We start from the raw sequence: 22,934 nt of genomic DNA, 5'->3' as shown, positions 1-22,934 counted from the left end.
CAAGATCGAGAGGCCGCAATAAAAAAGAGAGAAAGAGAGAGCACCTCCCCTCCGCCCGCGGTCTCGGGGAGCTCGGGGCCCTGCCTGCTGACCCTTCCCCTCCCCCGCTTCCTACCGCCCCTCAGTGCACCGGCCGGGCCCTGGCAGAACCTCGCAGGATTGTTGGGCGAAGGCTCGAAGGCGGTGTGGGTTTGTCCATGGAGGCAGGCACCTTTTTCGATCCAGTCGAGGAACGGGGTTTGTTGTTCTCGAAATCCGCGTGAAGGAAGCACCGAAGCGAAACTTAAGAAGGAATCCTGCCCTCCCGGAGCCACGGGCGATGCGACTCGTGCCGCCGGGCGCCGCCGCCGCCCGCCCGGCTTCGCCCTTCGCGGCAGTCGGGAACTTGGTCTGATCCTCAGCCCCGCCATCGAAGCCCCCGCCTGCCACCCCCCTGCACCCTGGCTATGTTTTCTCCCAGACCTGGATATTTTTTCGACATCGTGAAACTACGAGGGAAATAACTGCGGGGCTTTCTTCCCGTCTGCTTCTCCACACGGACATGCCTTCAGTTTGGGTGGCCGCGGCACCCCGTCCTCGGCGAATGAACCTCCCCAGCCGCGAGGGAGAGAAATGAAGGGAATTTCTGCAGCGGAATGAAAGCTCTGCAGCTAGGTCCTCTCATCTGCCATTTGTCCTTTCAAACTGCATTGTAGTATCTACGGGCCGGACGAGTCAGACGGGAGCGAGGACCAGCCTCCCGGCCGTACCTCTCCGCCCGTGTTTACTTTCCATATATATATATATATATATTTTTTTTTTTTTTTTTTTTTTTTTTTTCTCTGCCCTCCTGCTTCTCGGCTGGCCCAGGGATGACTTCTTCGCTGCAGCGGCCCCGGCGGGCGCCTTCGCTCCTGTGGACCGTCCTGCTGGTCAGCACTGCGGCCGGTGAGTAGCCCCACGCGGCGCGTCGGGCCGCTGCCCCTGCGGGTGGCGGGCGAGGGAGCCCGCAGAGGCCGAGGCCTGCGCTCGCCCTTCGCGACGCGTCCCGCGATCGCTGTGGAGGGAGCCGCGTCCGGTACCTGCGCGCCCTTCCCGTTCCTTCTAGGGGAATAACCCTGCCTGTTTTTGTGTAGTTTCGAATCCCTGCTCCCGTAGCCCCCTCCCCATCCCCCACGGGTGGGGGGAAAGACATATTGGGTGTGGTATCTTGACATTTTTAGCTGTGAGGTAATGCAAGGATTAAAAATAATATTTTAATCGCCGATGAACAGTGTCTATTATGAGATCTTTGGAAACAGAGCTGTAGTTTTTTTTTTGTTTTTTGTTTTGTTTTTTTTTTTTACATAAAGAAGCGGATTTGGCTTACAGTTAAAAGAACATCAACTATAGAACACACACTTTAGCCTTATTTTTAGATTTAGATCATTCTTTGGGAATCCATGTTACTTTCATTATTCTGAAATGCTACCGAATGAATTGGATGAATGTCGAGGAAGCCAGAACTTTGACATTCTTATTACATTGTATAATACTGTTAATTATTTTCGTTAGTCTTATTTTGTTCCAAAGCATTTTGATTATTATATTTCCATCTTTTTAACGTAAATACACTCGTATTTTATATGCTTTTGGGATTACTATTGGGCTTAAAAGTATTTTCGATAACTTTATATTTTAGTCATCTGGTATCTGTTGGCTTTCTTGTCATTGAGACAACTTTGACCTCACATCAGACGTCTAGCATATTTGAGTCCTGAAAGTTCTTTGACATTTTACTAAGCTTAAAGGGAAATGGTAGTCATCCTTTCCTTAGGATATTTTCTTTTTTGTTCCCAGACACCTGAGAGAAAGCCTCATTTCTGTTTACAATTAGTTTTCAAGCAGTCTTTTGGTGATAATGCTCTTACAAATTTTTGGGAGTGAACTGTACATATAATTCTTAAGTTTGGTGTAGGATGGCCAAATTGATTATGCATTTAGAAATGAATAAGGGACAATATAACAGCTTTCCAATTTTTAAATTTTTACAAGTGTGTACTTTTCACATTCAATGAATTTCTCATTGCTCTGCTGGACACAGAGGTTGCTTGCTTATTTCCATTTTAAAAGTATGCATTGGGAAAATTCTGAAAGAAAATTTAAAGTTTCCTTTAGTGCCTTTGATATTGGTTGATTGTCTATTATGTTTATGATAAATCTATGTAGTTATATTAAAAGAATTATAACTTCTGAATTGAATGTATTTTGAAACTGACATTTTAATATTCTTAAACATCACAATTCCTTTTGGGATAAAAATGAACAATTTTTTTCTAGGTTTCTTTATTTTGTGTTAGCTATTGAAATTCTCTAGCTGTAAGTCTTGTGATTCCTGTAAAATATGAAGAGAGTAAAAGGCTTTAGGCTTAAGCAGTCATTCTGTGATCAGAAATCTCAGAACATAGACTTTGCATGTTCTTTGTTATTCTTAACCTTTTTAGAATGTAGATTCTCATTTATAGTAACAGGCTTATCATTTTGTGATTAGAACTGATAACAGTAAGGGAAAGAACATTGATTTAAAAATACATTTAATTTGTATTTGGTAAATAAAATAGAATAATGTCTCTTAAAATGGAGGGATTGAAAGAATCACTACTTAAAGTGGTATTGGTCTTCCTTTTTTTTTTTTTTCTTTAGTATTACATAGTACTGGATGCCAAAATTTGTGAAGCTGGATTTCACAGTAATAACAGTAATAATAATAGCTAGTGTTTATTGAAAGCTTGCTCTGTGCCAGCAACTATTCTAATAGCTTTACATGTATTTTCTCATTTGATCCTCATGACAGTTCTACACTCCCAGGTCTAATTATGTTGCTTTTACAGAGAGGACAAGTCAAGTACAGAGAATTTAAATAACTCACCACAGAGTAACTTTTGGAGCCAGGATTATAGCCTGTACCCTTATCTATCACATTAATGATAACAACAGTTTACTCTCATTGGGAACATAAGATAGAGTAGTGCCTTCACTAGATTAGCCTCTGAAAAGAAGTAGGGATGCTTGACAGGATCGTCATTCAACACTGGTTATGCAGATGTCATGGTTCTAAATGTGTCATACTTTTCCTGATACTGCAGTGGCTAGTATAGTTTCGTTAGGTGCAAGGTGGCTAGAGAGAGCCTGTGTGGACTTGGGATACATAGATGTAGTGATGTAACCAGACAGGTGCACATAGTGTTGCTGATAGGGAAAAAATACTGGAAGACTGGCTGATATCATATCCCTCTTTGGGGGCATGGATAAATCCTTTATTTCATTTGAATCCCTCTTTCCTGCTTACTGTATCTGGTTCTTGGATTCCTTAATTCTAAGACTATTTTGTATGCAAAAAATAAGAATTTATTTAAAAAATGTGCTTGTTTGGTTTATAAATGAATTCTTAATTTCAATAAAGGATATAATACAATGCAGTATTTACTGTAGAATCAGTTTCTGTTAAAATCTCTTTTTTGGAAAAAAAGTTGTCCCTCTTTATTTAGGTTGTAATGGCTACAGATAACATATGTAACCCTATAGCCACCCTACTCTGTGCAGGCCCTTGAGCAGGCTCAGCTCCCCTTTCCTCCAGTCTTCTTGTCCTCCTCATTCTTGTCCTTCTTGCCATCCTTGGGTGGCCTGGGAGGCCAGGGAGCCCATGACATTTCAAATGGCCTTTTTCTTGGGATTCACTCCTGGAAGTTTCTCCAGAACATCTGAAGGAACTCAGGATTCTGCATCACATCATAATTCTTCTTCTCCTTGGCTGGCTTGGATGTGTCTAATGGCTGGACTGACATCATTTTCAGTTGAATCTTCCTGCATTTGAAATAATTCACTTGATTTCTTTCTTCTTCTTCTTTTTTAAAGTAAACTCTGGGGCTTGAACTCACAACCTTGAGGTCAAGAGTTGCATGCTCTACTGACTGAGCCAGACTGTGTGCCTCCCTTGATTAGATTTCAGTTTTACATCTCTTTAGGAATACACACATTGTCTAAAAGAAGATTCATCTATTTAGTTAGGGTTCTTGAGCACTGAAGTCAATAAATATTGTTAGGGAACTGGAAATTAGTAATCTTTATTTTTGTATTTCTTAATATGTGGGCACTGCAACAGGGCCACTTGTGTTTTTTTTTTCCCCCCAAGATTTTTATTTATTTATTTAACCGAGAGTGAGAGCAAGAGTGAGAGAGAGAATGCATGCACAAGCAGGGGGAGCGGCTCCTCACTGAGCAGAGAGCCCGGTGGAGGGCTCCATCCCAGGAGCCTGGGATCATGACCTAAGGCAAAGGCAGATGCTTAATTGACTGAGCCGCCTCCTCCACCCTCATGACGACCCCTCCCCCTTTTAAAAAAGATTTTATTTATTTGAGAGAGAGCGTGAGCAGGGGGAACAGACAGAGAGGGAAGAGGAGTCTTAAGCAGACTTTGTGCTGAATGCAGAGCCAGATGCAGGGCTGGATCTCATGACCATGTGATCACAGCCTGAGCCCAAACCAGGGGTCAGACACTCAACAGACTGCACCATCCAGGTGCCCCATCACCTGTGGTTTTTGTTAAAATTCGTATCTCTGTCACTATAATCTAGATGTACTGAATGGATCTCACTGGGACCTATACTGTTTTAAGTTTAAAAAAAATATAGGTCCCAGCGAGATCCTGAAAGATTCTCCCTTAGGCAAGTTTGAGGACCACTGATTTATATAGTCAGTCTTAATTGTTTGGATTTTTAAAATATTGTGATTCAGTCAACTTTTGCTGCATAATAGCTGGTAACCACAAAATCATAGTGACATACAACAAGAAGTGTTTATTCTGCTTCATTTGTCTCATTCTTGGGCCCAGGCTGGAGGGACGGGTAACACCTCTCTGGGGGAAGCTTGTCTTATAGCAATGGCAGAAGTACCAGGAGACAAGCTCAGTCCTACCAGCTATTTTCAGATTCTTGTTCCTCTGACATCCCATTTTACCAAGACCAAAGGCAACGAGTAGTGAAGTACATTCAGGCTGTAATGAGGCCATGGTAATGTATGGACATGTGATCCTATTGCTGGGAAATGAAGAATTGGGATCTTCAGTCTACCACGTATGACCAGGAAGATGATCCTGGTGAGGAGTTTCTCTTACCATTTGAACAGAGCCAAACTGTTTTTTTTTTTTTTTTTTTTTTAATAAAGATTTTATTTATTTATGTGACAGAGATCACAAGCAGGCAGAGAGAGAGAAAGGGAAGCAGGCTCCCTGCTGAGCAGAGAGCCCAATTCGGGGCTTGATTCCAGGACCCTGAGATCATGACCTGAGCCAAAGGCAGAGGCTTTAACCATTGAGCCACCCAGGCGCCCTGAACAGGGCCAAACTCTTAATTAGGTTTTTGCATAAAAAATGATACCAACTTTGATCTCTACAAAAGCCTATCCTGGCATGTGGGGTGAAGTGGTGGTATGGTGTTGGTGTATATGAAATGTGGGGACAGAGATTTATTTCATACAAGGACAATAGCTTTCCTTCATTAAAGACCAACTTTCTTAATGTAGAAAGAGAAGAAATTGAATACTAATTTCTGATGGGTAAATTCTAACCATAAAAGATACAGGATGAAGTCAGTGTAAATTAGTTAATTTTATAAATGGCCGTACCAACTATTTTGGCACTTACTCATATATTGCCTTGCCTTTTTTTTTTTTTTTTTAAGATTTTATTTATTTGACAGAGAGAGATCACAAGTAGGCGGAGAGAGAGAGAGAGACAGAGAGAGGAGGAAGCAGGCTCCCTGCCTAGCAGAGAGCCCGATGCGGGACTCGATCACAGGACCCTGAGATCATGACCTGAGCTGAAGGCAGAGGCTTAACCCACTGAGCCACCCAGGTGCCCCTGCCTTGTTGAATACCAGTTATGTGTATTTGCTTTGTCCTCCTAACTGATAATTGCTTCTTGAGGACAGAGTTCGTATCTTTTTTTTTTTTTTAAGATTTTATTTATTCATGAGAGAGAGCACATGCTCAAGAGAACACAAGCAGGGGGAGGTGCTGAGGGAGAAGCAGACTCCCACTGGGCAGGGAGCCCAGCTACTGGACTTGATCCCAGGACCCTGGGATCATGACCTGAGTCAAAGTCAGTTGCTTGACTGACTGAGTCACCCAGGTGCCCCAGAGTTCATATCTTAAACTGTTTTGTAATCTATCATATTGCATGCAGATAGAAGATGTTTAAGAAATACTAAATTAATGAATAATAGAAAGGAATTGTAGCCAGGAAGTATTCTAAGATTGCTTACTTACCCAAATGATCTATTAGTAATTTATTCTTTGTTCCCATTGCTTCAACTATAAAGTGGTTTAAATGGTGTAGTAAGGAGACTCCTGTCTTGAATTAATGAGACCTGAACTCTCTGAAACAGATGACTCAACATAGTTTTCTCAGTTATAGTATTATAGGATTGGACTAGATGATGTTTGAAATGCAGATTCTTGGGAACCACCTACTTAGTCTGAATATCTGGACAGTGAGTTTGGGAATTTACATTATATTTTAAGATTTATTTTTATTTATTTTAGAGACAGAGCATGTGCATGAGCAGGGATGGGGCAGAGGGAGAGGGATAGAATCTCAAGCAGACTCCCTGCTGAGCAGGGAGCCTGATATGGGGTTCCATCCCAGGACTCTGGGATCATGACCTGAGCCGAAGGCAGATGCTTAACTGACTGAGCCACCTAGGTGTCCTGAGAATTTTTGATGAAATATTTATAAAAGAAATAGTGCTAAACTAAATTAGACTAGGTAACATTGATTTGGTTTTAGTTACAAATTAATATCCCATGGACCATTACAGGTGGATAAATTGCATATATTAAATTTCTATCTACCAAAGAAGAATTATATTCTGATTTGATTGATATCTGCTAGAAAAAAATTAAATACGAAATCGTGAATTTTGGCTATCTTGCATAGTACTTACATATGTGGAAGAGACTCCCATATTACCAAACTATTTCCTCCTTTTAGTTAAATTGTCTAGTGTTTGAATCATTTTTAGAAGCAATGAAGATGACTTTATTTTTATTTTTTTGCGAAGATTCTATCTATTCATTTGACAGGAATGGCGAAAGAGGGAATGCAAGCAGGGGGAATAGGAGGGAGAGAAACAGGACCCCTGCTGAGCAGGGAGCCCCATGCGGGGCTTGATCCCAGGACCCCAGGACCATGACCTGAGCTGAAGGCAAATGCCCAATGACTGAGCCATCCAGGCACCCCTGAAGATGACTTTAGTAGAATTTTGGATGCAGTAGACTTGATTTTGTTTTGTTTTTTTAAACACTATGAGATGGGTATGACAACTAAGACTGCTAGATTACAAGAATACATATATAATTTATGTATAGTCTGTGTGAAATAAGGTTAGAAATAAGCCTGTGGGTAAATGACATGAACATTTTTTTATTTAAAACAATTTTTTAGGGGCACCTGGCTGGCTCAGTCGTTAGGCATCTACCTTTGGCTCGGGTCATGATCCCAGGGTTCTGAGATCGAGCCCCGCATCAGCCTCCCTGCTCAGTGGGAAGCATGCTTCTCTCCCACTCCCCCGCTTGTGTTCCTTCTCTCACTGTGTCTCTCTATCAAATAAATAAATAAAATCTTAAAAAAAAATTTTTTTAAAGATTATATTTTTAAGCACTCTCTATGCCCATTTAAAGTATTCTCTACACCACCTGGAGAGTCACATGCTCTACCGACTGAGCCAGCCAGGTGCCCCTGACGTGAACATTTTAGAATACATTGCTTTATCAGAACTGTTAGCACATGACATTTATTTCTTACTGTTAATTGCACTTTATACGGTAAGTGTTGGACCAGACTGAGTTTCTTTTCCAGTATGCACTCATGGGAGCTGCGACAAGGGTAGGGGGCCTTAATAGGATAGATAACATATGGTAGGTGAACTAAAATGCCCAGTCAAAAATATTTATTAGTGTTTCCTTTGTGCAAGGTTCTTTTTAAAATGTTTGTGGATACAACGAAAAACAAGGGGCATCTCTCCTCCCCCAAACATCTCATGCCATAGTCTATATTACTTTCTGAAAGGGAGTTAGAGTTCGTGCTATTTGAAGGAAGGGTAGGTATTTTGCAAGTTTTATTAGCATTGTATTATTTCTTTTCTGCCTGTTTCTCAGGATCAGAAATTCCTGAAGGTATTCTGCAACACAGGAAAAGAGACTTTGTTCCTGTGTGTCTTCTAGCTGATCTCCACCCTCCTTTTATTTGTCTTCCTGCCAGCTTTTTTTGAAAGAGCAGAGAACACTTCTGGACTTCTGTATCCTCACTCCTTACTTGTCTCATGATGTATATTAGATCATCAGTGACTTCCTAATTGCTTTGTCCAGTGACTTAAAAAAAATTATTTATTTATTTGAGAGAGACAGCATGAACAGAGGGGAGGAGCAGAGGGAGAAGGAGAAGCAGACTTCCCGCTGGACAGGGCCCAACACGGAGCTCGATTCCAGGACCCTGAGATCACAACCTGAGCCAAAGGCAGACACTAAACTGACTGAGCCACCCAGGTGCCCCTCCAGTGATTTTTCAGCCTTGTTCTTTTTGACTTTTCTACTTAATTTGAGAATTTTGGTCACCCTTTCCTTGAAACTCTTCCTGTTTGACTTTAGTGACATTGCATTTCTCTGGTTATACATCTTCTCCATCCTCACTTCTCCATAAATGTTCTATTTTCTTCTATTTTAAAAATCTCCCTTAGATTTTTACTCCTCTCCCTTGTTGATTTTCTTGTATTGTTACTCCTCTCCCAGACTTTAATTAGTCTGGAAATGATTGATGATTTCTAACTCAAACAGGTGAAGCTAGAAAGATTTGAGTTCCTTCCTAGTGGTACCATCAGCTTTTTACTTTGGGAATATCACTTCATTTGGTCCCAATATCCTCATTATAAAGTGAAGCGGTTGGCCTACATGATACAGCATTTCTAGCATTTTTGCTTATGGTATGAGAAAAGCCAGTGTATTCTTAGTTACTAGTAAGTGTGTAACACTTTGAATAATATATTTGGTTATTATTGAGTATATATGTAGCACTTTGAACTTAGCTTAGTTTGGGGAAAACTGTGGGGCATTCTGAAATGGTTAAAGCACTGCTTTGAAAGAAATGTAATTTAATTTTTTATGAATACATTTTGTGTGTTGATTATGTTGAGTTAGGACCACAAAAGAAAGAAAGAAAGGCACTGTATGGATATTCTGTAATGAAATATAAAAATAATCTATAACTAAATAGAAAGGGTGCTTTTAAAATAGTTGGAATCCTAGAATTTTAGAGTTGGAAAGGACCTTGAGCAGACTTTAAATAGTTTTTAGTTAAGACAAAAGACAATCTTGTCTTTTAATTGAACTTTTTATTTTAATTCTAGTATGTTAATATAATACAGTGTTATGCTAGTTTCAGGTGTACAGTATATAGTGATTTGACAGTTCTATATATTACTCAGTGCTCATCAAGATAAGTGTACTTTTAATCTCCTTCACCTGTTTCACCCATCTCCCACCCACCTCCCCTCTGATAATCATGTTTGTTCTTTGTAGTTAAGAGTCTGTTTTTTGGTTTATCTCTTCTTTCTTATTTTTCTTTTTTTGTTTGTTTTGTTTCTTAAATTACACATATGAGTGAAATCATATGGTATTGTCTTTCTCTGACTTACTTCATTTAGTATTATACTCTCTAAATCCATCCCTGTTGTTGCAGATGGCAAGATTTCATTCATAGAGACACACACACACACACACACACACACACACACACACACATCTACATACCGAATCTTTTATAGCCATTCATCTATGGATGGACGTTTGGGCTGTGTCCATATCTTCGCTATTGTAAATAATGCTGCAATAAACATAAGGGTATGTAAATTTTTTTGAATTAGGGTTTTTGTATTCTTTGGGTAAATATCTGGTAGTGGGATTACTAGATCGTATGGTAATCCCATTTTTAATTTCTTTTTTTTTTTTTAAAGGGGTGAGGGATTCATCTTATCTTTTTTTTTTTTTTTTAAGATTTCATTCATTTATTTGACAGATGGAGATCACAGAGAAGCAGGCAGAGAGAGAGGAGGAAGCAGGCTCCCTGCTGAGCAGAGAGCCCGATGCGGGGCTTGATCCCAGAACCCTGGGACCATGACCTGAGCCGAAGGCAGAGGCTTTAACCCACTGAGCTACCCAGGCACCCCTCATTTTTAATTTCTTAAAAATACTTATTTATTTATTTTAGAGAGAAGGCACATGCCTGAGGAAGTGTGTGGTGGGATGGAGATTGGGAGTCAGGGGGAGCAGAAGAAAAGGGAGAGAAACTTTAGCAGACTCTGCACTGAGTGAGTGGGGAGCTCAATGTGGGGCTCCATCTTATGATCTTGAGATCACAACCTGAGCCTAAACCAAGAGTCTGAGGCGCAACACAGGCGCCCCTATTTTTTAAAAAAATATTTTATTTATTTATTTGTCATAGAGAGCATAAGCAGGCAGAGTGGCAGGCAGAGGCAGAGGGAGAAGCAGGTTCCCCGCTGATGAAGGAGCCTGATGCAGGAGTCTATTCCAGGACCCTGGAATCTTGACCTGAGCTGAAGGCAGCTGCTTAATGGACTGAGCCACCCAGGCATCCCAGGTGCCCCTGTTTTTAATTTTTTGAGGAACCTCCATACTGTTTTTTACACTGCCTGTACCAGTTTGCATTCCTGCCAGTAGTGCAAGAGGGTTCCTTTTTCTCCACATCCTTGGCAACTCTGGTTTCTTGTGTTTTTGTTTTTAGCCATTCTGACAGGTGTGAGTTGGTATCTCGTTGTGGTTTAATTTGCATTTTCCTGATGATGAGTGATAATGAGCATCTTTTCATGTGTCTGTTGGTCATCTGTATGTCTTTGGAGAATGTTAATGTCTTCTGCCCATTTTTAGTTGGATTATTTGGAGTTTTTTGGTGTTGAGTTGTATAAGCTCTTCCTTTTTTTAAAAAAAAAGATTTTATTTTATTTGAAAGAGCCACCTAGGTGTCCTTGTATAAGCGCTCATATATTTTGGATACTAACCTTTTATTGGGTGTATCATTTGTAAATATCTTCTCCCATTCAATAGGCTTTTAGTTTTGTTATTTCCTTTGCTGTTCAGAAACTTTTTATTTTGTTGAAGTCCCAGTAGTTTATTTTTGCTTTTGTTTTCCTTGCCTCAGGAGAAGTATCTAGAAAAATGGTTCTATGAATGATGTCAAAGAAGTTACTCCTGTGTTCTCTTTAAGAGTTTTTATGGTTTGAGGTCTCACATTTATGTCTTTAAGCAATTTGGAGTTTATTTTTGTGAATGGTGTAAGAAATTGTTTTAATTTTGGGGTGCCTGGGAGGCTCAGTCGTTTTTGAATTTACTTTTATAGAGATATAGTCGATATGTAACACTGTATAAGTTTAAGGTATACATCATATTGATTTGATACATTTCTATATTGCAGTATGATTACCCCCATAGTGTTAGCTAACACCTCTGTTACATCATGTAATTATCATTATTGTGTGTGTGATGGGAACAATTAAGATCTAGTCTCTTAGCAACTTTGAAATTTATAATACAGTATTGTATATAATTACTGTGCGTTATATATAGGATTTGTTCATCTAGTGGTTGCAAGTTCGTACCCTGAAACAACATTTGTCTATTTTTTAATTGGGTTGTTTGTCTTTTTGTTGTTGAATAACAGGAGTTCTTTATATATTATGAATATTAACTCTCTATCAGATGATTTCCAAATGTTATGGACTGAATGTTTGGGTCCCCTCAAATTTCATGTTGAAATCATAACCTCCAAGGTGATGGTATTAGAAAGTGAGGCCTTTGGGAGTTGATTAGGTAATGAAAATGAAGCTCTCATTAATGGGATTAGTACTCTTATGAAAGAGACTCCAGGGAAATACCTTCCTCTTACCACTTTGTGAGGGTACAACGAAAAGATGGCCATCTAGGAAATGGATTCTCACCAGTTATAGAATCTGCTGGCACCATGATTTTAGACTTCTCAGACTCCAGAGCTGTAAGAAATAAATGTTTATTGTTTAAGACACCCAGTCCCTGTTGTAGTTAGGGCACCACTGTTTTCTCCTATTCTCTAGGTTCCTTTCTTTTTTCTTTTCTTAACTTTTTTTTTTTTTTAAGATTTTATTTATTTATTTGACTGACAGATCACAAGTAGGCAGAGAGGCAGGCAGAGAGATAGAGGGGAAGAAGCAGGCTCCCTGCTGAGCAGAGAGCCCAATGTGGGGCTTGATCCCAGGACCCAGAGGCTTTAACCCACTGAGCCACCCAGGTGCCCTCTTAGCTGTCTTAATAATGTTCTTTGATGTACAAAAGTTTTAAATTTTGAGATGTGGGACTTGATCCTGGACTCTGGGATCATGACCTGAGCCGAAGGCAGACACTTAACCAACTGAGCCACCCAGGCACACCTGTCATTGATTCATTTTGAGTTAATTTTTATATATGGTGTGAGATAGAGATCCAACTTCATTCTTTTGCATGTGGAAATCCAGTTGTGCCAGTACCATTTGTTGAGGAGACTATTCTTTACTCATTGAATGGAATTGCCACTCTTTAAAAAAAAATCAGTTGGCCACAGATGTATAGACTTATTTCCGGATTTCCAGTTAGGTTCTATTGGTCAGTCCTTGGACCTTTGCTTTTCTGTGTATATACCTACTCTGGTGATCTCATCCATTTTTATGGCTTTAAAAGTAGCATACAGAGGTTAACAAGTTTCAAATTTATTTCCACTCCAAACGTCTTTTCTTGAAATCCTGTTGCAGGTAGCCAACTGTGTATTCAGCATCTCCACTTAAGATGTTTGATAGTTATCTCACACTTAATGTGTCCCTGAGCTGCTTTTGTAGGCCTTTTCCTTCCATAGTCTTTCCCAGCTCAGCAAATGTCTGTCATTCAAGTTGTTTAGGCCAAAAATTGAAGATATCCTTGTCCTTCTCTTTCTTTTTTCATTCTCACATCCACTCTGATAGCAAAAACTATTGGCCCTACCTTCAAAATATATCTAGAGTTTGACGACTTCTTACCACCTCTGTGGGTACCATGTTAATTTAAAAGTCACAGTCTTTTCTTGCTTGTAATTTTTCAGTAGCCTCTCTGACATGGTCACTTTTACTACAGTCACTTTTCAATATAGTATTCAGGGCCACCTTTTTGAGCCCAAGTCATATTATGACATTTCTCTGCTTAAAACTTTCCAAAGCCTTTGCATATCATTCAGAATAAAAGTCACAATCATTTGAAATATCCTATGTAATCTGATCCCTACTTCTTATGACTGCATCTGCTCATCTGTCTTGTTCAACTTTATTGTCTTTTTAACTTTATGCAGAAGTAAATGTTTAGAAATCAAATGTTTTATAAGAGGTTAGATTTGAGATACTTTATTCTGTATAATTTGACAGTGGCTACATATAGTGAGTAGATATATATATTGGAGAAATAAGAGACAAATGAACATTTCTTGAGCCTCTAACATATCTACTAAGTGCCTTACTACTTACTGTATGATCTCATTATCCTTTAAACAAATGACTATTATTATTTTTGCTTATTTTACAGATTAGTAAACTGATAAGTAGGAGACCGGGATTCAGGCTCAGATCTCTATAACTCCAGAGGATTCATGTAATATATACATTGGTAGCCTGAAGGTGTAAAATACTTGGAATAATATTTTAGGCATCTGAAAAAATTATTGGCATTTTAATCATTTAGGAGTAAGTTTCTAGACTGAACTGTGTCTTGGTTGTGGTCTCTTATTTTGCAGTAAATGACAACAGGTTTTGGTTTTGTGTGTAATAATCAAATGTTGGTGGATAATAAAGATTTTTTTTTTTTAATTTATTTGACGGAGAGAGAGAAAGCGTAAGCAGGGGGAGTGGCAGGCAGAGGGAGAGGGAGAACCAGGTTCCCTGCTGAGCAAGGAGCCGGATGCGGGGCTCGATCCCAGGACCCTGGGATCATGACCTGAGCTGAAGGCAGCCGCTTCACTGACTGAGCCACCTGGGTGCCCAGATAATAAACATTTTCATTAAAGATTCAAAGCTTCAGTTTTGGAAAGGAGCACCAGTTAGATCAAGAATGATGATGACATATTCAGTTGAGGATAAGTTTTTAAGGTTTACATCTGTTGTTAGTGATTAGAATCCCTAAGGGCCAGTCTAGTGTGAAGAGTAACCTTTAAATTTAGTTACAACTCAAAGGGCCATATTGTGGTGACATGAAAGGCAAGATTAAAAACAGTCAAATGATAACGAGATGAACATTGTTCATGTTACTTATTGAAACAAGTTTTTTTGTGTGAGAGATAACTTTTCTGGGATATTTATTTTTCTTTTGGCTAAACCATGTGTTAACTTGATGAAATGCTATTAAGAATGTTAATCTAAAAATTTTGTTTAGCTTTTAGCACCAACTGTTATCCAGCTCTTCTGTAGGAATCATTGTTTTGTCCATTTTCTTAGGTTTATGAGAAATTCAGTTTTACTGATCCTTGCTGCTAAGTCCCGCTGTCGAGAGCAAAACAGTAGTCTTAGATTTATACTAAACTCAAATTTGTACACTAAGCAGCTAATAGGTTTTATATTAATGAAATGATATAGATTAATGGAAATAGGTTATATTTGTTATCTGAAAATAGATTAAATTCTAATTATTTGCAGTTAAGAACTAGTGCATGGTTTTTGGAAGCCTATCTCTTGGATAGGTAGGCTAGGTAAAACTGCAGGGGTTATTTCTTGTCATACTGTATGTCCATTGAAGACTTGCAAGGCTATTCTTATCGTTCAGGAATCTGGGTTAATGGATTGCCACCATCTTGAAAGTTGATGGTTGCAGTGCCAGAGGTAAAATAAAATATAAAAAGATCTTTCATGGCAGCTACATACTTTGTCACATCACGTCCACTTAAAACCCACTATTTAGTCTCTCTTAACCTCTAGGAACTGTGATTTTTCTAAGTATCTAGAAAAGGAATTTGGGGAACAGGACTGATGATGACTATGGGAAATAATAAGATAAACTTTTTTTGGCTTTGCTTTATATTTTAGATGTGTTTTGGTTTTCAGATTTTGACCTTATTTCTTTTAAAAGTCTTTCTGTTATTTATTTATTTATTTATTTAATTTTTAAAGATTTTATTTATTTATTTGACAGAGAGAGAGATCACAAGTAGGCAGAGAGGCAGGCAGAGAGGGCGGGGGAAGCAGTCTCCCCACTGAGCAGAGAGCTGGATGCAGGACTTGATCCCAGGACTCTGAGACCATGACCTGAGCTGAAGGCAGAGGCTTAACCCACTGAGCCACCCTGGTGCCCCACTTTCTGTTTTTTAGAATCCCAAAGTTGTAATAGAAGGTCATTGTAAAAATGATTTTATATGATAATGAAGTAGAGAAAATAAAAAAATCCATTCCGTCTTTTTCTCTAATTCTGTTCCCTGGATACAACAGGTGTTAATAGTTTGGTTGATAATATTTCATACTTTTTTGTATGCACTACAAATAAGCACCTGTGTAATTAGAGTTTTGTTTTTTAAATAGAATCATATATATCATGTACAAATTAAAAAAAAATTTTTTTTAAAGATTTTATTTATTTATTTGACAGACAGAGAGCCCGACGTGGGGCTCGATCCCAGGACCCCGGGATCATGACCTGAGCCGAAGGCAGAGGCTTTAACCCACTGAGCACCCAGGCGCCCTCATGTACAAATTTTTGTTATTAATCATGTAGGATAGTTCTAGAAGCAAGATCATTTGGTCAAAGTTTGCACATTAAAAATTTTGGTATGAACTTCTAAATTTCCCCCCCCAAAAGATTGTACCACTTTCCATTTCCACCACTACTACATCAGAATTTTCATTTTCTTTCTTCCTTTTTTTAAAAGATATTTTCTTTTTTTAAGATTTTATCTTTATGTAACCTCTGCACCCAGCGTGCATCTCGAACCGTAATGCTCCACCGGTCGAACCAGCCAGGTGCCTCCAAAATTTTTCCTTTCTTTTTTGGGTTTTTTTTTTTTAAGATTTTATTTATTTATTTGGAAGACAGATATCACAAGTAGGCAGAGAGGCAGGCAGAGCCAGAGAGAGGGGGAAGCAGGCTGCCCGCTGAGCAGAGAGCCCAATGCGGGGCTCGATCCCAGGACCCTGGGATCGTGACCTGAGCCGAAGGCAGAGGCTTTAACCCACTGAGCCACCCAGGTGCCCCAAATTTTTATTTTTTAAATTATTTTTTATTTTTTAAAAGATTTTATTTATTTATTTGACACAGAGATCACAAGTAGGCAAAGAGGCAGGCAGAGAGAGGAGGAAGCAGGCTCCTGCGAGCAGAGAGCCGGATGTAGGGCTCGATCCCAGGACCCTGAGATCATGACCTGAGCCGAAGGCAGGGGCTTTAACCCACTGAGCCACCCAGGTGCCCCAAATTTTTATTTTCTTATTCCTCTTCCAAATGCTGTATAATATCTTCTCAGTTTTTTTCAAAGCAAAAGCATCGTATTGTATTTCAGTTTGCAGTGCTTTAATTGTTCATGAAGCTGAGCTGCTTTTCATGGTTATTGGCTAGTTATATTTTTCTGAATTACCTGTTTATGTATCAGATTACTTTTTTTTTAAATTAATTTATTTATTTGAAAGACGGAGATCACAAGTAGGCAGAGAGGCAGGCAGAGAGACAGAGGGAAGCAGGCTCTCAGCTGAGCAGAGAGCCCAATGCGGGGCTCGATCCCAGGACCCTGGGATCATGACCCGAGCCAAAGGCAGAGGCCCAACCCACTGAGCTACCCAGGCGCCCCTATCAGATTACTTTTTTAATGGTTTGCTTTTCTTATGTATTTTTTTTCTTTATTTACTTGACAGAGTGAGAGATCACAAGTAGGCAGAGAGAGAGGGGGAAGCAGGCTCTCCGATCAGCAGGGGTGCTGAGGCAGATGTGGGGCTTGATCCCAGGACCCCGAGACCACGACCCAAGCCGAAGGCAGCGGCTTAATCCACTGAGCCACCCAGGCGCCCCAACTTTTCTTATGTATTTGAAGAAGTTATTTATATATATGATTTTATATTACTAGAATTGTTTCTTTTTTCCTGTAAAACATCTGGGTTTTGTGTTATCTTAGAAAAGCTTTTACCATATTCACAATTAAAAATTCTTCTAGTAGGTAGGTCTTTAGGGTTTTTTTTTCCCCCCTGTGTTTAGCTAATTTAGTCCACCTGGAACTATTCTTGGTGTTGTACATATATTAACTCATAAGAATGGTATGAGGTAGATATTGTTATTGTCTTCATTTGCAGATGAGGACTTTTAGACCCAGAGAAATTAAGAAACTTGCTCAAGGTAGTATAGCTAATAGAGCTGTAATGTAGTCATAGACAGCCTGTACACTTAATGGTTATGCTCCATTACTTAGTATATAGCCAAATTGTCTTTTAATCACTGAATTCCATCTGAATTAACTGAATTGTCTTTTTTAAGAGATCTATTTAGGGGTGCCTGGGTGGCTCAGTTGTTAATCTTCTGCCTTTGGCTCAGGTCATGATCCCAGGGTTCTGGGTTCAAGCCTCAGATTGGGCTCCCTGCTCAGCAGGAAGCCTGCTTCTCCCTCTCCCACTCCCCCCTGCTTGTGTTCTCTTTCTTACTGTCTCTCTGTCAAATAAATAAATAAAGTTTTTAAAAAAGATCTATTTATTTTAGGGACTGAGAGAGAGCCTGTCTATTCATGTGTGCGTGTGAGTGGGGGGAGGGGCAGAGGGAGAGAATCTTCAAGCAGACTCCCTGCTGAGCGTGGAGCCACACATGGGGCTTGATCTCACCACCCTTGGGATCATCACCTGAACTGAAACCAATTGTTGAATGCTTAGCTGACTGAACCACCCAGGCACCCCTCACTGAATTATCTTTAATGACCAAATTGTCTTTTAATCACTGAAAAACATCATTTGGAACAGTTAATTTGAGATACATACAATATACTTCTGCTAAATAGATTTTTTGCTTGTCATGATAAATAGGTGACTAATATCAATTGCTTAAAATGCCTGAGCATGGGAACCCAGACATTTTTTAAGCTCTCAGTTAGAGCCTTACCTATTATTTTAATTTAAAAATTTCTAAGAGTCTTGGTTGTTTGGTTTTCTAGCTTATAAAAATTGGAGTATCAAATAAATAGATGACTAATATGAATGGCTTAAAATGCTTGAGCATGTAGATTCATTTAATGTATGTAGAACAGCTTTGAATTAGAACCTATTCTCTGCATGGGACACCTGGGTGGCTCAGTCCGTTGAGTGTCTGCCTTCGGTTCAGGTCATGGTCCCAGGGTCCTGGGATCAAGTCCCACGTTGGGCTCCTTGCTCAGCAGGAGGCCTGCTTCTCCCTTTGCCTCTGTCTGCTCTTCCTCGTCCCCTGCTTGTGCTCCCTCTCTCTGACAAATAAATAAATGAAATAATAAAAAAAAAAAGAACCTATTCTCTGCAATTGGTGTATGGAAATACATAGCATTGTCTGGAATGCTTTTGTCATCCTCATTGTCCATTATAGTGGTCATGTTTCACAGGGTGTGTACAGAGGTAGGAAAGAATAGTGGTAGCAAAAGGTAAAGGAGCAGAATTGGGGGAAGTCTCAGGGAGGAGGGAGTAAAAGCTTACTTTTACTTAAGTAAAAATTTATTTTATTTCCTCTTCTATTATCTGTCATTCTCCATGCAAACGGTCTCAGCTTGGTCTGGCCTTGTTACCTTTGCCTTTCTTTGATCTTTGTACCCCAAAGAAGCATATCATTCTTTGATTGTGTAATCTCCTGTAGGGTTTGTGAATTCAGTTTTTATTTTTTATTTTTATTTTTTTATTATTTATTAATTTTTAAAAAAGATTTTATTGATTTATTTGAAAGAGATCTCAGGTAGGCAGAGAGGCAGGCAGAGAGAGGGGGGGAGACGGGCTCCCCGGCAAGCAAAGAGCCCGATTTATTTATTTGAGATAGATAGCAAGCACAGTTGGGAGAGAGGGGCAGAGGGAAAGGGAGAAGCAGACTCCCTACTGAGCAGGGAGCCCAATGGGGAGCTTGATCCCACGACCCTGGGATCATGACCCGATCCGAAGGCAGAGGCTTTAACCCACTAAGCAGCTCCGGCATCCTGTGAATTTAGTTTTTAAACAGTAGCTTTGATATTGTAAAGTTTGGGAGCTATTACTTAAAGCAAAGAATTATATTTGAAAAGAGAACTCTGAATAATCAATAAATGATAATATCAGAGGTAGGTTAATACGTTAGGAGTACTAAAATTACTGTAGGTTGCACTTATCATACTGTTGCTTAGGTGAGCTGATTCCTGAAATCTTTTGAGCCATTTTATTTAGGTCACTAATTAGAAAATATGTTGTTTGAAAGGTGCATCTAGTTAAGGTGTTTGAAGAGAGATTCCTGTGAGATTCAACTGAGTGTGGCCTCAGTAATTATCTTGAGAATTGTGTTGGAGAAGCAGAGAATTTCTGCAGCTAATGAATTATTATTTAAAGGTACCTGTTGTATAAAAGATTGTCCAAAAAATATGTTACATTAGTAAAGTAATACTTAAATACAGAGAACTGTATTAGATGCTACTGAGAATAACAGAGAAAGAGAAATAGCTCTTGTTTAATAATTGTTGTTATTAATAACAACAGCTGTTGTTTAAGAACTAAGATCTCTCTTTATGAATATCTACAGTGTGTCCAGTGCAGTGTTTTTACAGATATTTTTCTCTAATCAAAATAGCTGCAAGGCACCTGGGTGGCTAAGTCCGTCGAATGTCTGCCTTCAGCTCAGGTCATGATCTTGGGGTCCTGAGATTTAGCCCTGCATTGGGCTCTCTGCTCAGTGGGGAGTCTGCTTCTCCCTCTTTGCCCCACCCCCATGCTCACTTACACTCTCTCTCTCAAATAAATCTAAAAAAAAAATTTAAAAAATAGCTGAAAGGTAGGTATTTTTCCTATTTTAAAATCAGGGAAACAGACTAACAGAGGTTAAGTCATTATATAGTATATGGTATATACTTATAATTTATAGATTACTTATTAAATTATTTGGTGCCTCTTTTGACAGGCATTATGCTAAGTTTATTTCATATGATTCTGATATCAGCTTTGTGATATAGGTATTAATTTTTCATAGATAAGGAAACTGAGGTGCACAGAATTTAAATAAATCACCTATAACCATACATATAGAATGTGGCAGAACTGGAAATCAGGCCAAGGACTTGGTTTCTGAAAGTCTTTGCTCTTAGCCATATTTCCTCTCAAGATGTTTTTATGCTGTAAAGGAAAATCAGGCACATTGAGGTACCTTTCAACTTTGAAATTCCATAAATTGTTCCCCATAAAGTAATAAAGTTAGGAAAAATCAACATCTTCACTCAGTTGTATACGAATATTTGATTTATTAGCAGAGAGACTATTACTGCTTGATCTGTTAATTCTGTTTCTGAGTTAACATGTATTCACTGAATATGTATATCTTAACTGTTTTAAGGTCTAGAATACTATGAATTGTTGTCCGAATAGTTGACATACTTACTACCCTGTTATAGGACAGGAGCACACCATGGTATATGCTCAACTGCTGATTGGGTTAAAAAGTCTTAATTTGAAATAACATACACAGAATGCATACAGGCAGTGATTTTTTTTTTTTTTTAAGATTTTTATTTATTTGTCAGAGAGAGAGAGAGAGCGCGAGCGCGTGCACAAGCAGGGGCAGAGGCAGACAGAGGGAGAAGCAGGCTTCCTGCTGAGCAAGGAGCCTGATGTGGGACTCGATCTCAGGATCCTGAGCCACTTAACCAACTGAGCCACCCAGCTGTCCCTAGGCAGTGATTTTTAAAAAGATGCTAATAATCTGGCCAGTGGATAAGTCATTGTGACTGGACAGGAGTGTAATAGAGTTCACAATTCCTGGGGTTGGGCTAAGGGAATTGTTCTAATTATGGACTATTCCCTAGAAGAGCAGCCAGGTGACCAAGGCATAGTGACCAATGTGTGGTAAATACAGGTGTGAGCCAACCCTAAGCAGCAGGGACAGAGGCTGAGAGGCCTAGTCAAGTGGGCTAGATTGTACAAAAAAAGAGGAGGGGAAAATTCAGCAGCCTGAATAATCCTTTGTCATTCCTATGGCCATTGAGTTTTAGATCTGATTGACAGTCATCCACTGAGTTCCTGGTTGAGCTGCATGGTGATGAAGGCTGAAGTTATTTGGTGTGTATTTATCGGGCTTTATTTAAGGTTGGTTCAGCTGCTGTACTCAGCTCTGAAGACTTGAGAGATCTGGCTCATGGTATCATCCTTCATGGGGAAAGAGTTGCGATGGGAGTATAATTGACTAGGGGGCCCCAATAAAGTAGCAGTCCAGAATAGAGATATGCATGTAAGAGCTCACTGATACTATTTAGGGTTGCATTTACAGCTACTTTTGTCCCACAGCATTTATTCTTGACAGTTGGGAGTTTTGGGGCTATCTAGTCACATCTGTTTGATTTGACTACAGAATTTAAATCAGATAAGAGGAAACACTGTAACTAAAAAGCAAGTAATAAAAGCAAGCAGGGGATGTCAAAAAGAGATGCAGGAAAAGAAACCCTATTTTAATTATTAGGTAATACATATGTTAAATGGTTCATCATAGATACTGTCTGCTTGAATTTTGAGGGTTTTTTAGATGTCAAAACAATATATTTCCTTGATGTGAGTGCTTATAGTTTTCTTTAGTAAGAAACTTTTTAATGATATCTTACATCTAGTATACTAAGGTTGGGAGCAAGGTCACTAAGTAACTTATCCCCTAAAAGAACACCATGTTTCAGGATTTTTAGTCCCATGTTTAAGGATTTTTAAAATCTATAATCTCATTTAAACATGTTGCAGTAGTAAGAGAAAATGAGTCTTCGGTTTCAGTGTTTTATGACTACATTTCTTTCTTTTTTTTTTTTTTAAGATTTTATTTATTTATTTATTTGAGAGAGAGCACAAATGGGGTGAGGGGCAGAGGGAGAATCAGGCTCTCCATTTAGCAGGGAGCCCAATGGGGGGCTTGATCCCAGCATCCTGGGATCATGACCTGAGCCAAAGGCAGATGCTTAACCACCTGAGACACCCAGACACCTCTATGACTACATTTCTATGGAGAAAAGTAAAGATAATTTAAATTGAAAATGCCTCTTCATATTGTCATCTTTTTTTTTTTTTAAAGATTTAATTTATTTGACAGAGAGAGAGAGAGCACAAGTAGAGTGGCAGGCAGAGGGAGAGGGAGAAGCAGGCTCTCCACTGAGCAGGGAGCCTGATCTGGGACTCGATCCCAGGACCCTGGGATCATGATGTGAGCCGAAGGCAGTCACTTAACCAACTGAGCCACCCAGGTGCCCCATATTGTCATCTTTAGAGATTTTCCTTTTGCAATGTTTTTGGGGAAATTTCTCATTCTTTTCTAATTACATATAAAAAATGGGTATTAAAAAAAGGGCTGTATGTGAAGCAAATCATATGCTGTAATGCACCTAATGTTGCCACGTACAATGAATGAAGGAGACAAGGAGTCCATTTAGCCATCCCAGGGAAGCAACTCATTGTAGTGCTTTTCTATAGGGAAGTAATTGAAGTAAGTGTGAAGACATTATAGGTTTAAGGACAAGAAGGCAAGTTTGTAACACCCATGAAATGAATTGAGATAAAACACTCACCTGCTGATTTTTAAAATATTCTTTTCTATGTCCTCTAGTATTTGAACAGTTTAACATGAAATATTGAGCACAATATTTGGAAGACTTACATTCTGTAATCTAGCTTTTACATGTTGTATTTATGAAGATTAGGTTAAAAGAATGT

The 22,934-nt window shown here is 39.2% G+C and overlaps 1 protein-coding gene across 1 annotated transcript in view; it reads left to right on the top strand.

Annotated features, from left to right (window-relative positions):
- Positions 1-811: 811 nt before the first annotated feature.
- The window catches only part of BMPR2 (bone morphogenetic protein receptor type 2), a 205,899-nt gene continuing 183,776 nt past the window's right edge, over positions 812-22,934 (top strand). The window contains exon 1 of the mRNA XM_080799849.1: positions 812-927. Within this exon, the coding sequence (XP_080655975.1) occupies positions 852-927 (76 nt within the window). The 5' untranslated portion in view covers positions 812-851. The remainder of the gene's footprint in view (positions 928-22,934) is intronic.

This window comes from Martes martes, assembly GCF_963455335.1.
Source record: "Martes martes genome assembly, chromosome: 3".
NCBI lineage: Eukaryota > Metazoa > Chordata > Mammalia > Carnivora > Mustelidae > Martes > Martes martes.
The sequence above is the reverse complement of the archived record's forward strand: the minus strand, read 5'-3'. Positions and strand labels throughout refer to the sequence as shown.